Source organism: Anguilla rostrata, chromosome 1, assembly GCF_018555375.3.
Source record: "Anguilla rostrata isolate EN2019 chromosome 1, ASM1855537v3, whole genome shotgun sequence".
NCBI lineage: Eukaryota > Metazoa > Chordata > Actinopteri > Anguilliformes > Anguillidae > Anguilla > Anguilla rostrata.
Window position 1 is genome coordinate 66,559,251 of NC_057933.1, and position 16,664 is coordinate 66,575,914.

General features: G+C 41.8%; 1 protein-coding gene across 2 annotated transcripts in view; it reads left to right on the forward strand.

Moving 5' to 3' along the window:
• Positions 1-815: 815 nt before the first annotated feature.
• Positions 816-16,664, forward strand: part of mtmr11 (myotubularin related protein 11) — a 34,112-nt gene continuing 18,263 nt past the window's right edge. The window contains exons 1-2 of one of the 2 annotated variants that reach the window (XM_064351128.1): positions 816-1,382; positions 12,138-12,207. In XM_064351128.1, the coding sequence (XP_064207198.1) occupies positions 1,326-1,382; positions 12,138-12,207 (127 nt within the window). In that variant the 5' untranslated portion in view covers positions 816-1,325. The remainder of the gene's footprint in view (positions 1,383-12,137; positions 12,208-16,664) is intronic. The other variant, XM_064351136.1, reaches the window with a different exon arrangement.

Genomic DNA, 16,664 nt, shown 5'->3' on the forward strand with positions numbered 1-16,664 from the left:
TCCCTGTAACTGCTGCTACAGTATTACTGATTTTCACAATGTTGCTGTGCACTAAAAGCCATTTTAGCAAGTTTCAGTTTGTTCATACACTACAACATTGTCACTAAACTGAATGGGAATATTGTAACAACTTCATATAAGCAATAGTTCACTACCAAGATGGTTTAACCTCTTTTAAGACTTGCATTCCTTTTGCTGACGCTAGAAAATGAAAGTGATAAAGGACTTTAGTTGACTAAGTGGTACTCTTCACCTGTTTCACTGTTAGTTTATGCCATAGGTAAAGCTTAGTTAAATTGTAGGGTCTCCATTTCAACAAAACTGTTGGCATTTAAAATAATATTTCACAGTAGTCTGCCCAATTTGAGGCAAATTGGATTGCAAATCTATCGACTCATCACAGAGGCACTGTTCCAACAACCAGCTTCTCTGTTCTTGATTACATTGTTTAGATTCAATGGCTTTAAGTATTTTTATTGACTATAAACTTAATGATTTTGTTTGGATAAAGTAGGCATGAATTTTATACATTTAAATATTTTAGGACTAAAATATAATTTGAGAGAAACGTAGTGAGTAATATATGGTTAATTTACTTATTTGTGATGATAGTCTATTTCATATCTGGAAATATAAATAAACTAATGTAATTTTGACTATGTATCCCACAATCCGAAAAGAAATATGTATATTATTGATGTTCTAAAAAGAAAAAAAAAGAAATAACCCTTGAAAACAAGAATCCCGTGTTAATTTATGTACTTCTAAGAAAGCCATACTGCCCCTTTAAGAAACGGAACCGCGACCTCCCCCTCTCTCTTTTACACTGTGTAGAAACAGTGTCATTTTCACTATGGCGAGGAGATAAAGAAATCGAACGATAGACGAGGACTAGTCAAGGTGTTACTTCTCACCTTGCAGTCAGCTTTTTTGTTCCATCCTGTTTTGACTTGAGTGACAAGTGTGAGACTGCTCTTGGTTTCACCCGTGGCATCGAGATATGTGACGTAAGGAAGGAATAAAACTGCATCGCGTTCAGACAAGGATGGTTTCTTTTGTGAGAGCAGTACGACGGTTCGAACTAGTTGGATCTTTGAGCTATGGAGAACACCTCGACTCGCATCAGTGATGCAGCTGGTCTTTGAAAAGAAAAGCATTCGTTTTCAATGTGTCCTTGTCCAAAATGGAGCGGATCAAAACCATGTTCCTGAACGGTTCCTAATGACACTGTCGCCCCCAACTTAGTTGTTATTCGAGTGTTGGTGGCTTGGTTCGATTTTGTACTGTATCGCGTCTTTTAGAGAGCTGAACCAGGAGACGTCAAAATGTTAACGGGATCCAAGACTACCTTCAAAGTCAGGCAGATCGTCCCAGATATGAAGGTATTGGCAATGCATCTTTACGCAACTTTTCCTCTGGTTTTCAACATAGATTAACTTTAATACACCGAAGATTTAGCAGATGGTTTTATTGTCTATTAACGGTGTGAAATTAAATTGAGTGAGTTCTGTTCTCTAAAAAGGTATAACAGGTATAGACATATAACAATGTCGTTTATGAATCCGTTTAAGTAAAAGGCACGTAGCAGTGCTTGAATAAAATACACCGTTCCTATTGCCAACAGGTACCGAAAGCAAGAAGTTTTGTTTTAATTTACTTGTGAAAATGGGCTGTATAAATTCTAGACGGTTTAGTGATTTGTTTATGCAAGTTATAAACATACGAACAATGGTTCTAGTGGCATACTAGCCTTTTTAAAATCTTTATTTTTTTAAGCGTGGCGCAATTCCCACAGTCTAGGCAAGCACAGTCTGTTCTCACAGTGACTAACTGTATGACATGTGGTTCTGTATTGTGCTCGCTGGAAAAGTAAACTGTAGACTATCAGCATTTATTACCCCACTCCTAAATGTTCGGAGCCTACGAGTGCCTTGAGAATTAACGGATACCACGGTTATAAAGGCTTAGCTGTACAGTTTACAATAAGAACGGGGTTATTTATTTCGGGGTTTTAGCTGGGATCGTTTTATGAATGTATTGCCCAATTAGTGTGTTCTTTAGCTGCTACCGTATTTCCACTGACGCATAATCAGTTAATTTGTGTCGTTAATTTAGTTATCCATTCAACAATATGACCAAATACACATGCATAAAATATAGGCAATATGTGTTATATCATTATCTCTATAGTCTTGTTGAAAAAAAAAAAACACACCCAGTGTTGATCTAAGGAGGCACATACATAATTAGTTCAATATTCGCTATTAATAGTGTAACTAGTTAATTACGGGGATATTGTTGACTTGTGGACATTCCCCCCATCCCAGCCTTTCAGTTACTGTAAAGCTGTTTTATAATCTAAGTTTGCTCCACAGTAGTAGTACTTCTTAATATTTGAATTCAACGTGCTCATGGGGGATATTCAGTTACTTGAAAATTTCCTTTTCATGTCTTTCCACACGTTTGAAGTTTTTTAATGTGTGGTTGTGTAGATTAGAAATGTTACATTTGATTCCTAATTTAAAATGGCATTATTTTGGGGGCTTCTGAGTAGTTATCCCGCTAAGCCCAGGTCTAGTGCATGGATAGGCCCCGCTGTTCTGGATTGACTTCAGACTGTACCAGTCCCATTTGTGGCCTCTGCAGGACGATGCCTAGCCTAATTGGTGGTAGCATCGCCTAGGGTTAGGGGGGTTAAGCCAGCCGGGATCCAAATCTCATCCTTTAACAGTGGTCCTCTCTGGTGGATTGGGCTCCTGGGGTTTGCTTGCTAAAGCTACACGTGCAGTGTTTCCCTCCGATAATATCTGTGCAAGCTTGGCTCGTGGGCTTGCTTGTGAACAAACACAGCTGGCAACATCACATGTTTGGAGGAGAATATGCGCTTTTCTACACTCCCCACATGGCCTGTGGAGATTGCAGCATGAGTGTGGCTGTGTATGAGTAGAAATTGGGGAGAAAATGGGGGAGGGGGAATAAAAAGTGTTATGAGTTTTGAGGGAGCTTTCTCCTCCCATTGTAGCATTAAATAATTATGAAAGATAGTTTGACTATGTATTAGTCTAGCATCACTGTGATTGGATGAGCTAGTAACGTTAACTGTAGGCTATGCCTTATTCCTTAAGTGACCACACTGGTGAGTTATAAGGCAGATATCAGTAGCAGCTGTAAGGCACTAGTAAGAACAATATTGGACGAAAAACGTAAAGACGAAAATCCTTCTGAAGAAATGTATAATGGAGGGGGAAAAAATAGGGTGGCTCCAGTGTAGCATCATCTTAAAATAATTATTTTTAAGACGTCTGAACATGCAAAGCTTCATTGTTTTCAGGGGTTTATTTTGAACAGTTTTATAACTTCAACCTGGGGTTCATATATATTTGTATATATGAAAGGGAGAAGAAGGAAGAGCACGTGAGAGATGTAACTAGACCGTTTTGTGGTATTGCTCGTTTTGGCTGGTCAGTACATGCTCCTTTTTCAGCTCAACTTGGTTTCCATGGTAAAGGGGCCACAGGGAGAACGGTAGCAGATGCTTCTGACTATATCCTCAGTCATTAGTCATGAGTGTGGGACAGGCATGATGTGCACAACATCTGGGCGTTGCCATGGCAACAGTAGTCAGATGAAAATTCAAAGTGTTTTTTTTTTTGTTTTAAGGCAATGGGTCACATAGACCACTAGTTTTAAAATAGCACATTGAATTAATAGGGTGCGACCAAGAAATAGAATTTGGAATGTAGGAGGTAATCCCCTGTTCAGTGCTTCTTACTCAATGTCTCATACTAATGCGTAATATAGGGCAAAATGAGTGAGAAATAACTGCACTACATATTTTAACATTAGTTTTAGGTTTATAGTACAACATTTAGGCTATTGGTTTCAGGTTTTACTGGACAGTTCATATTAAATAACGTAACTTGCTTCATATGAAACATGATTTTCTTCTGGAATTCACAAGGCCTATTTTGTGCCATGCACTATTTATGCTTAGATATGGCTTCATATAAAATCCAGTAAAGTAGGATGATTTTGTAAATAAGGCAGGACACCACTTAGGTATACTCATAGATTACAGGCATTTAGCAGTTGCTATTATCCAGAGTGACTTACACAACTTTTTACATAGCATTTACATTGCATCCATTTATACAGCCAGATATAGCCTATACTGAAACAATGCAGGTTAAGTACCTTCCTCAAGGATACAAGGGCAGTGTCCTACCTGGGAATCGACCCTGTGAAATTTAGGTTACAAGACCAGCTCCATACCAGCTCATAGGAGAAACATTGCCACAACAAATGTGCTTAGTATTAAGGCACCTAGGTATTAGCCTAAAGACATGAAAGCAGATGACAGTTAGCCTGCTGATGTTGTTGCTGTGTTTTTGTTGCACACAACTGTTGTGCAGTTTTTTTAAGGATAATTAGGGCCAAGATTAATGCTAAGTATGCAGTCTCACCTAAGGTGAACCACAAGATATGTGCAATGTCTGTAAGATGGAAATATATTTTGGGAGTACATGCACGTAAAAGCATCTAAACAGACCACAAAACAACTAGCTCATCCAGCCCACAATAATTACAGATAATAACAGAGCCCCGTTACCTGACTGGTTAACTTTCCCTCTGGATGTTTATGGTACTACTGATGTGTAAATAGGCCTTCAAAGTCTGCAGCAACTCCTAGGTGGAAAAGAAAACAAAACCACCTGCTTAGTTAGTTCCAGTTGCTCGGCATGGAATCAAATAATATTAAGATTAACTTTTGTATATGCAGATTGGTTGCAGAAAAGAAGATATTATGGTTTCTCTAAGATTTGGTTTTAAAATGCAAATCATATAGAATGCAGTTACGCCCTCAACATTTGTCCAAAGGACAGCCTCACAGACAGACTAACATTTGTGTGCAGGAGAACCATCCAAACAATGTTAATAAATAACAGCAGCTTGCTGCTGAACATCTGGCCAGATGTTACTCAGTGACACAAGTCTTCATACTTTACCGTAGGAGGCAGTAACATCTGCAGAGGATTTCATTATTTACTCGGGAAGAAGATTCTGAATACACCCAAAATAGCAGCACACTAGAAAGATTTTTTTCTCAACTTAAGTAACTGCAGCTTGCATTGGATTCCAAGAAATGTTTACATACTTATTTAATACATGGTTTTAAAGTATATTTTGTGCATTGTTTGCATTGTGTGCGTTCCAGTGAAGCAGGATCCTTTTAGTTTCTTTGTCTAAATTGCATGGTCATGGTTCAAACAACTCTGCACACCCTTGTACACGCCTGTGTGTGTTTTTCATAAATATTCATTAAAATTAATTATAAGACTCAAGCAATATGTTCTTAAACTGTAGTATTCAGAATATATAGACCCCATTTCTCCTTTGTTAAGGAATATAGTTATTAAATTGCTAAGCTTTTATACAAAATAAAAATAACTCTTTTCAGTTTTATGTTTCAGTAAATTTAAAGGCCTGTTATATGCTTTGCCACCCAGGTGGGGAATACCAAAGACCAGCTGATAATATTTATCATATTTATGTTCAGTGTATATTTTGTACACATTTTTTGTTTTCATTTGTCTAAATGACCAGATTTCCAAGCTGAGTGCAGTTTTCTCCATATTGCACAGTATAAAGGTTATGCATGTTGTGGAAGAACTAATCAAGGGTAGAAAATAGACATAGAGATAAAAAGTATAGGGAATAGGCTACATTTGATCCTGGTGGCCCTCTTTTCTTTTTACATCCTGAGCAAGATATAATATTGAGATGTAAGGAATGGTACAGTAGATAGTTTGAGGAAACAATGTGCATTAGGCTACATATTGTGAGCTGTGGGTTTGGAGGAAGGGCCTTCTAAAGATATTCTGGGAGAGCGTGGTTGCTTAGTTTGCAGAAAGGTACCATGGGCAGCTGTATAGAGAGGTCCCCGCAAGCTGAAATGCCCGAGTGCAGCTATGGAGACTTCCTTGCATTGGGGGATTATGCGGGCAGATTTTAAAAAGCGGGTGAAAAGCAGTAAATGTGCCATGGATACACACCCGGTCCCAAGGGGCCAAGGCCACAGTCTTGAACTACAAAAACATGCAGGCCATGCATCTGACTGGATGCGAAAAATATCCTTTTCCTCTGCTTCCTTGCAGTTGGGCCTTCACAGCTGGATGCCTCCCACCACGACACTGCCCTGAACGGGTTATTCTGTCCTCCTGGACACCGCTCGCATAGCTGTGTCCTTTTAGGTGTGCGGTTCTCCAGAGACCTTAAGTCTCAGCCATCACCTGTGGCTCACGCATTAAGGACCAATTTCACACTCACACACCTTTCCTTGCATGCTTGTTTGAGGTTTATTGCTTGCCTTTTCTCCCCTGTTAAGCTCTCTGAAACTTTAGATTTATGAGTTTACTCAGGTTTAAGGGCACGAGTGGGCGAGGAATGAAGATCAGTGGTTTGACTTGAAACGGTAATCTACTATCTAAGCATGTGAAATAGAAACCAGTTTAAATACATTTAAATTTTCTAGGAAAAAGTCGTTAAATATTTGAAAGTGAACTCCAGAGAATGTTGTAATTTAAGAGGAAGTCTCAAAGACATATATGATGGCCCTCACAAGACTGATTTATGGAATGCTTGGCCAAACACTTTCACAGGGTGTTATTTTCTCATATTTTTATCCACACTTGGTATGTATTAAATGCAGATATTTAATAAGAAGGAGAATAATAGCATTTAAGCTCCAAATGTGAACTCATTTTTTAATTGAGTTCATGCATCAAATGAATGGCCAAAGCTGTCCACCAAAAGAGTCCCTTCTTACAGTTCTCAAAAAAGGCTGATAATTACAGTCTGAACACTGGCACGTAACTGAATAACTGGAGCATAGCTGGAGTCTGAATGTGTAGACAGAAATGTATAATGTGTAATGAGTGTGGTGGCATGAACTGCAGAAAGTACAAACAGACATTGTTCAGAAGTGAAGACGTTAGCCAGTCACTACACTCACACACGCAGGTCAAACAGGGCGTCTGAATGGGACCCAGTGTAAAGGCCTGGCCTTTTAAGTGTCACCAAATCCAACGTGCGGTTGTCCTTAGTGTAAGACCGGCCACGCTTTGCTCTCAGTCCATATAAGTGCAGCATTGATCTGTGAGGAAAGCGATTCACTTTCATTGCATATCAAGTTGTTTATTTTAAGAGGCTGGGATGTGGGACACTTCACTGATTAGTGACCAAATGAAAAGTACAGGAGGTCATCATTTATCTGATAAATATATTTACGTTCTAAGAATGGTTCTAAATAAGTAACAAGTCATTCATAAATAATGTTATAATAACCAATAACAGGCAGTAGTTAAATTGGTTTATTCTTAGATTTAAGTTATTATAATATAAAGTATAAATCTCTATTCTTTAAGAGTCTATATTAGTTCTGTTGATGAATTAAAAAGGCAGCAAGCTCTTCTGTAGTGATAAACTCAGGAAGCTGGTTCTTATGGGGATGACACAAAGCTTTATGTGGTAGCCTATATGGAGGGGTGAGGTTTAATTTTCACATTAAACAGTTGTGATGCAGCATGGGAGTTGCTCCACATGTTTATTCACTTACCCAGAATTCCCTGCTCCTGTCACTCCCGGATGGAAAGTCCTAATTAATTTTGAATGGGTTTTTCTCTGTGGACTCTCTGAATTGACATGTTATTTGATTCAGTGTGTTGCTCTATTGTTTGGCACCATCCTCGTATTTTCTCTTGGATTTTTTCATTTTCCAGTATTTTGTGGAGGAATATTTATGTCTGAGCTACATTGCACATCTGTGTAATTTTAACGTACATTTTGTTTGGTGCTGCTAATGCGCGGATCCTTTCTTTCCGTTGTATTTTTATGGAAATGTATGCAAGGTTGTGGTGGCTTTCTGTGTTCTTCTGAGGCCCGAAGAATGCAGCACATTCTATTTAAAATTCATGACTTTATTTCAGAAGCAGTGCGACTCGAGGGAGAAGCCTTCAAAGCGTGCATATTTTTAGAATGCCGGCCTCCTTTCGACTGTTTACATTTTTAGCGGTGCATGAAGGCCCGTCTCAGACAGATAGGCGGACAAACGAAATACTGCATGCCGACCAGCAGCTGTGTCTGCTAAAGCTGACGCTACAGTAGGTGAATTTATTAATATCAACATTGTGGTCCGCTTTAGTGAAATCCGTCCCTTTGTTGACGGACAGCAGGGAGAGTGTGAGCTGACAGTCGCGGGCCGCTGGCCTGCGCTCGCTCCCCAGCCTCGTTAGGAGAGGGAGGGGGGTGGTACGTGCTCTGAGGGGGCACAGGCTGCAGTCTGGCCACACTGCCACGGGGAAGCCATGAGCAATGGAAAGTACAGTGAGCCTCAGCCACTCTCCTCCAGGAAACATTTCCCGCCGTTCCTTTGGAGGTTCCCCCTTCTCTGTCTCTCTCTCTCTCTCTCTTTCTCTCTGTTTCTCTCCGATGCTCTCTTTATGTATCTATCACACCAGTTTCATCTCTACCCTTCTTTCTCTCACTTCTTTCCTCCGCTCATCTCTCCACATGGGGGCTTGCCACATGTGTACTCTTCCCTCTCCACACGCTTGCTGAACTCTCCTTAGGTCTTTGCTTGCCGCTTTCTCCTCCACTCTCTTGCCTTGATCGTCCTTTCTGTGCTCCGCCCTTGTTCCTTACTCCCCTCATCCACGTCTCTGTTCTCTCACACTTTTTTGTCCATTTTATATTTACTGCTGTGCTGTTCCCCTCGTTCTCCTTGAGTCTGTTTATGCGCAGGCCCTCCCTTCCCTGACACAAAACCTCAAACTGCGATGGTAATAGTGCATCATTAAATCACAAAGCACATTTCTTGGTGGACTCAAATAGCTTTTGCCTAATAATATATATATTTTTTTCTGTAGCTCTCTCATTACTGTGTTTAATTCAGAACAGTTGGGCCAGTTTGGGATTGTCCCAGTCCCAGTGGTTTACTGAATGTGTTTACTGGGCCTTTAAGTAAAACAAAGCAGAAGGTCCCTGAAGGCTTACAGGAACAGGGTTTGCCTATCCCAGCAATTCCCAAAGGCAGTAATACAGGATACAGGAGCAATGCTGCTTATACAAGGAACTGTGGATACTTTTGAACCATCAGAAAAGACTAAAGACCAGGCTTGGAGATGCTTATGATTTGTGTGGTTTAGGTCTGGACAGGAACTGACCCAGTATAGTGGTGCGCGTGTCCGCAGTGAAAGGAGTCTGGAGTGCAACAAGTATTCCAGTCACGACAGCTGGGATTTGGTTTCGGAGCACATCACTACTCATGGAGAAAACAATGGAAACGCTTCGAACATCAAAAACAGCCTTACTTCAGAGCTGAAATCAAACACCTTGTGCTGTTTTACAGTAGCCTGCCTTTCAGAAGAGAAGGCTGCTTTTTTGTCTAGATCTCTGCTATCCTTAGGCCTTGGGCGGAGGTTAAGTCAAGTAAATGCAGCGGAACAATAACCCTCCCCAGGATATCTTGGTATGACCCCAGCAATTAGTCTGGCTTTCTGTGGAAATACTGTTCCTGTGGAAATATGATTATTCCATGTTGTTGTTTGGGGGGAGGGGGGGGCTCCAGCCTGCAAGGCATGCGCGTTCTGGGTCGCATTCCTTCTGATTTCTTGTCACATTTCCGCAGTCTTCCTCACTCCCTCTCGAAGGTCTAGGCCAGGGGATGATTCATCTTTAAGTGGAAATAAGGCGCAGCTTTATGACAGTGAAATGGAGAAAACAGATATCGCCTGCTCCCTGGCCACCGAATCTGCCTCAGACCAGCACACACACCAGAAGGAATTCGGGGAACAGCTCTAAGTCTGTCTGTGATTTCTTTGCCAAACTCATGTCGTAAGGCCTGGATGCTAAAATCTGTATGTCCGGGGCACTGCTGAACAGCACGGTTTGAGTTTATGGGAGGAAGAAACGTCTCTCTCTTCCTAACGTTTGCTGAGTAGGCCTATGATTTGGCTGTGGGACTCTGGCCAATGGAATTGTGGGTTAAATGTCTGGGTGGCACACTGGGCTCATACTGTGGTGTGCTTTTCTAATCTCTTGTTTTTCTCTCTCACTGACACCGGCATTTTATCTTGCTGGCATTTTTGTGACAAACGAGAATACTGGCATGGAAAATCAATAAGCTGAAATAGGCTGATGAGACTCTGGCAGAATCTAGATTCTCACGCTTGATGAGCATTTAAGAGTGGCTATGTGCTTCTATTGCTGTAGTCCCATAGGTTAAGCTGGGGTCCAGCAGATCTCCTTAGATCAGTGCCATTAACTAAAAAACATTTAAAAAATGTCATAAGAATGGCTTGGTACTAGAAGCCATACTTGGACCAACATTTAGTTTTATGCAGTGTAATAATATCCATTATAAATTAAGGCTGAAAGCTGTAATGGGTGAAGTATCATGTAGATATGTAGATAGCCATTGCATAGCTGGAAGTCAAACCAGTAAGCAACAATGTCACACCCAATGTTACACCCTTTTATTTTGATATTCATCTTACTACATGCATGATAATTTCAATATTTATTATTACAGCCTGTTATAATAACATCCTCTTGAAAATGTTTAATTGCTTGGAAAGGTTAATTTGCCTTGACCAATGTACCATAGAGTTTGCTTGCTGTTTGTTTTCCCTATGTGTGCCATAGTGAATATCTTGCAATAGTTGTTCATGACATACTTCATTCGGTCACAGCTTCACAAGTGTCTGGGTCTGCTGAAATGACTGGATGTGTCAGTTACACAAAGAAGGCAAGACAGGCCTGAATGAATCTGTTCTCTTTGTCACCCAGAAAATGTATAAAAGCTGCTCTGCACAAAGGAGTTAGTCGTGTTGGAGGTTAGTAGAGCAAGAACAAACCTGTATTTCATTTCTGGATTAATTTGAAACCACAAGAGTTTGTTTTAATGGGGCTGTAAACTTCAAGATTTTTATTTCATCGAGGGATAACCAAAAGTATAGAATAGCAGAACATCAAAAACTTCTTACTTTTTTCATTCACTGCACGCTTAATACCGGAGTGACATGAATACATTCCTGATTATGAATTCAGACAAAACAATGATTCATATCTCTGTTTGGTCTTCTTGTGTTGCGGCTATACGTTCAGCTGCCGGTGCTCAGGTTTCCTGTGTTCCAGATCACTTCAGAAGCAGTCACTTTTCCAGCATCAGTGTTGGAAATTATTTGCCACGATTGTTGATCTAGACATAGCCTGTTGCCCTGCCCCTAGCCTGACTGCCGTTCAACTGGAGAACAACTGCTGTATCTGTGCGCTCGTGCATTTTTAAGCTGTTCATATCAATCTGAAATGTGATTAAGGTTCTTGGTGGCACTAGTTCGTTTGTTGCTGGGTTGTTTTTAGCTTTCGGTGCCAGAAGTCTGGATGGCGGAACCAGGCCCAGATTGCAGGAAAGGCTTGGAACTGTTTCTGCTCGCATCTATTTTTTTTTTCCACCGTAAAAGAAATGCGGTCGGAGGATCTGTGCATAAGTGGGCCCACATGTGTGAGCCATTGGTCTGAGAATAACAACTTTTGTGGGATTGGATTACAGGGCCACTGAAAGAAATGGGAGGGGTTTTATAACTGGTTCTCACCAGCCCAGAGACCATAAAAATAGTATTTACCAAACAAAAAATGCGGAAATAGTTTTATGATGGAGCAATCAGTGATTGGCTGGATGATGGGAACTGGGGAATCTTGGGAAACTGAGTTTTACTGGGAAGGGTGTGATGTGGACCAGGCGGTCATTAATCATTATATTAGGTCCCCAACTGAACCTGGTGTGTAGGACCATGCATTCTGGGAATAGAGTGATTTATTGAATACATTTGCTTTTTATGTAACCTGCTAAACTACCACCTGAGTTCAAGGAGATGTTATTAAACCTCAACCTGCATTTGAGTCCACTGCACTGTGTTCATTCCAGATGGTGATATGTTTTATTTATACCTGATTTAGCATCTGGGGAAAAACATGAATGTTTTTCTTCTTATTGAAGAAAGCCTTTAGAATCTGGACACCGAGGGACAACTCTAAATAGGCACTCCTGTCTGTCTGTTTCTGTCTCTCCTGTCCTTTAGGAGAGGATGCTGAGTCACAGTGGGCTTCACACACGAGGAAGAGACATGTTTGGTCTGCACTGTTTACCAGGTGAGTGCTAAGCTAACAACTGAATGCAGAATGCTACACTCAATGTAGTGCAACGGGACAGGGGTGGGTGCATACGCTCAATATAACACTCAGCAGTACCAGACATATTTACTGTACTTCATATGTAGCTGTTCAATGGCAGGTTGTGCAGTTGCTTATCATGTATTTCTATGTGATATATTTATATGTGACTGCGCAGTAGCAGATACTGTAAGAGTTGCTGGCTCTTCTACTTTTCAGGAAGGTCTGCTTTGAGCGGGCACAGTAGAACCAGCGGTTGCCGGTTGTTTTAAATGCAGCCCACGTATTTTCATCTGCGCTAAATTAGTAATGGACCATATGAAGCTTTAATGTTAAGTGTTGATAAGCATGCTCATGGGAGTCTGTTTTAAAATTTCATCTGAGATTTTCAACATTACAGATCATTACATCTCGATAATATTGGCACACACACGATCAGACAGTTTAGTGTGTTTGACTCTGTGATGTAACCAGCGCTACTTTGTGTGGAACAGTGACACTTATCCAGGCCGGCTTACATTCATGTGCAATTATCCTTTGACAATTTGACAATTCAGGCTGAGTATAAGGTAGAGCAGTAATGTTTCTCTTGGGATTTGGAGCAGTAACACATGGAGCTCCCTAAGCGGTCCAGCACACTGCTGGCCCTGTGTGTGTGATGCATGAGAACAATGTCTCAGTGTGCTCTTGCGTGTGGCACGGGCCCCTGCCCCCTGTCATAACGTCTGTGTCAGCGCTACGCTATTCCAGGAGCTTTCCTGAGGAATGTTGGCCAGCCAGGGGCTCGCCGAGGCCAAGCTAATCTTTAACTTCTCACGTCAACACGCCGCTGTGCAGTAGCACCTCTGCGGGACTTCTCCTTTTCTCTCCCTCCCTCTCTTTGTCCTCTCGCGTTCTTTTCTCGGCGTGCCGTTTCCCCCTCCCGTCCGCTCTCTCACTGTTACCCGTTTGCTCTCCTCCACCCTCCCCTCCCCAAAAGCTGTCAGCCCGTCCTTAGCCGTACGGCCCGGTCACGGGGCCCTTCGAAACCTGGGTTCACTTCCTGGTTTCCTCTACGGGCCACTCTGGGAACAGCATGTCTTTTTCTCTTCCTCCCAGCGCTCTCCTCCGCGTCTGCCGTCGCTCCGCTCCTCCCCCGAGCCCCAGAATGCTCCCCGGCTTTAAAGCCCATGTCACACTGGGCAATAAAAACATAAATATGGAAAGCGCTTTTATGGTTTCTGTTTGAAGAGCTCTTGTTTGACTGGAGCTGTTTTTTTTTATACCAGTCAGGCCTACAATGGCTGTATTTAATAACTCGCAAATGTATTTTTTAAATAATGCACATAAGGGGCTGAATGAAGGAAACAGCTTTAAGAAAAAGAACTGTGTTCCACCCCCTCTTTGTAACCGGCGAGGACCACGCCAGTGATAGACACATTACACACACACACACACACACATGCGTGCACACAAATACAACAGCAGCATCTGATGGAAGTGGCCGGACTTCCTGAAGTGACTGAAGCGTAAGAGATTAATTAGATGCAGGAACAACTCCATTCTGTCAGCAAATATGAATACAAATCAGTTTGAGATGTTTTTACTTTCACAGACATTATTAATATGAAAAGAATTCTCAACGGATTTGGCTTCCTTTTAAAAAAAAAAAATATCACCACTGTATGGTGCTTAATGGCTGTGTTTAGAATTTATTTTTTGTGTGGTTTAGACAGTTTCTTAACACATGTAAGCCCCCCTGAAAATAAATGGTCCCGTTTGCAGTCATACAAAGCCCACCCAGCATCGGACAAAAATATCTGTCAAAACCAAAAGCCATTGTGAAAAATGTATATATTTTGGCTGCTGTGGCTGGACTGCTGTCATATTGAGTGGTCTTGCTGTTTTTTTACAGCTCTCAGCAGGCTCTACTGGCTCTCACACAGCGCAGTTCAGCCAAGCGCCATTACCCTATTTATTTGCCGAACAGGTGTCCTGTCCATCCGTTTGCACAGGTGGGACAATTCACCACCAGTAGCTTACACAAGGCTATCATTAAGCTAGTACAGTGTGTGTTTCATTCAGGACATTACAGTGCCTTGTCCCTGGGTGAGTGCCCTTGACATGAACCCACCCGGTAGCAGTGCCTACGTGCCCCCAACGCTGCATTTCATTCCCAGGGCTGTAAGCCAGAAGTGTTGCTTAGACTGCATGTGCCTGTGTTTGTACACCTGTGTTGCATTTGACTGGATACTGAATGGCTGTGCAGTGTGAATGCCATTGACTACGGCGCTGTGAGAGGGTGGTCCTGTTTGATCGGCATGTTGGCTAAGACACGTCACGTTGCTAAGAGTGCCCCAGTGTCCATATACAGACCTGATAACGCACAGGGGTAATCATGCCTCATCAACACCATTTATTGTGCTTCAGAATACAAGTCACGTGATGCAATCAATTACTTACCATGGAACATGAGTGGATTCAGTTCTAGTGTTTTTGTCCTTGTAGGTGTAGGTTAATAAACACAGGGCAGCTTGCCTCAGTAGCCTCTTGTAGGGCTCTGCTGGAAGTCAGGTCTGGTTGAGTGGAACCTAAGTCAGAGCATAGACCCCTGGCTCTCTAGGGCTTTGAATGCTGAGGGCTAACACTCTAGCCACTTGTTTCCCCTCCCCTCGCTTTCCACTTCCTGTGCCTCCGACAACATCTGCGTCCCATGATGACCGAAGAATTTTAAGCTCTACAGCACCCTTGTGACACATTAAACAAGCACTTCAGACAATCAGAGCCTGTTTGTTCGGCAAGAACAAGGGAACGCAGGCGACGGGGCTTGCTTGTTTAGAATGTGCCCCATTGTAGCGGTGATGCCAGCCCCTGGTGTGAGTCAGTGTCGGTACAATTGGCCATTCTGCACTGACCGCATTGACTTTGATCACACCCTCTAGCTTTCTGGCTCAAATTGATTGTTGATTGGTAGGTTGGATTAATAAACAACTGGCGTGATTTATGTCCTTGATTTTTTCCTCCTCTTGTGGTTTGTCTTTCAAAAATGTCCCACAGTGCCACAGTTTAACAGCCCACAATGGTGTGATTTAACAGCAGCTTTAAAGGCACCCACCAACACACATTTTTAAAGATGGTGACCTTGCTCTTCATGGTCCTCGGCAGGCCAGTTTAAAATGAATGCTGGTTAGAGGAAGGGACTCCACATCTGCTCCTCTCTGTACACATCAACCATCAGCAGCACCACACATGGATGACAGATGTTGTTTTTCCTACATTTGAAGGAATGCAGCCTTCCCTCATTTTTATGTCATTTTTTTCTCTGAGCGTGTAAAATATATTTATCTCTCTGTCTCGCTGTCTCTTTCTCTCTCACTCTCTCTCTCTCTCTCTCTGTGGCTGCTCGAGCAGGAACAATGATTTTTAAAGGCACAAAAAGGCCTTTCTGTCCCCTCAGTCTTGCTCCGGACTCTGTTTCCATGGAAACAGGGCCTTGCTGGAAAAGTCTTTGTTTGGCTGCAGGACTCCATTGCAAATGTTTGGCCCTCCAACAGAAAGGGTGGGTGTTTGTATGGGAGGGGGCAAGGATTTGGGAGCGTTGCTAGCTGACCTTTGCTATATATACTATTTAACACTCATTTTAATTTACTTTTTCAGCTCCTACAGGAAAGCTAGCATGTGTTTTCAGTTTATATCTAAAATGAATTAATTCATTTCATATATATTTTTTATATGTCTGAGTGTCCGCAATCTGCATTTCAGATGTACAAGTTACATCACCAACAAGGCACACATGCGCAATGCTGATTCTCAGAAATTAAGATGGAAATTAACACGGAATACATGGAAATGATTTAAATCAGTCTGATGCCATTTGTTATTTGTTGTTAGTCAGCTCTGGAGCGGCTGGTCACCATTTGTACATTTGTATTCTGGAGATGGATAGGTCCAATCCCCCAGTTCCTGCTTCCTGATGACCTTGCTGCAATCTTATTAGCAACAGATGAGGGTTTTAAACTGATGAGTTGACTTTACATGTCTAGTAACACGTTTAAAACCTATGCCGTGGTGGAATGCAAACCAGACTCCAGTCTAGAGTTTCACCACAGTTTTGTGTCGTAATCGTGCCTCCAGTTTTTTACAAATATATTGTATTTCTGAAAAATGTCATTCTCAGCAACAACAAAATATGATTTTATTTTATCCATGTACAGCCTTTTTTCAGATAGCTGGCACATCCCTGAGAAGTGCCAAAACCTAAGTGATTCTTTTTTTATTTACGTGTGTGCCCTGTTTAGGTATATTTTATCCATTTACCCAAATCACATGGTTTGGTCACATAGGGATTTGAATTCAATTTAGTAGTTATGTAGCTCAATTACACTGGGCTGGATAAGAACCCGAAAGACTCTAGAAGATGCTGAGCCTGAAACATGCGCTGTTCTGCCCCTCTCTCC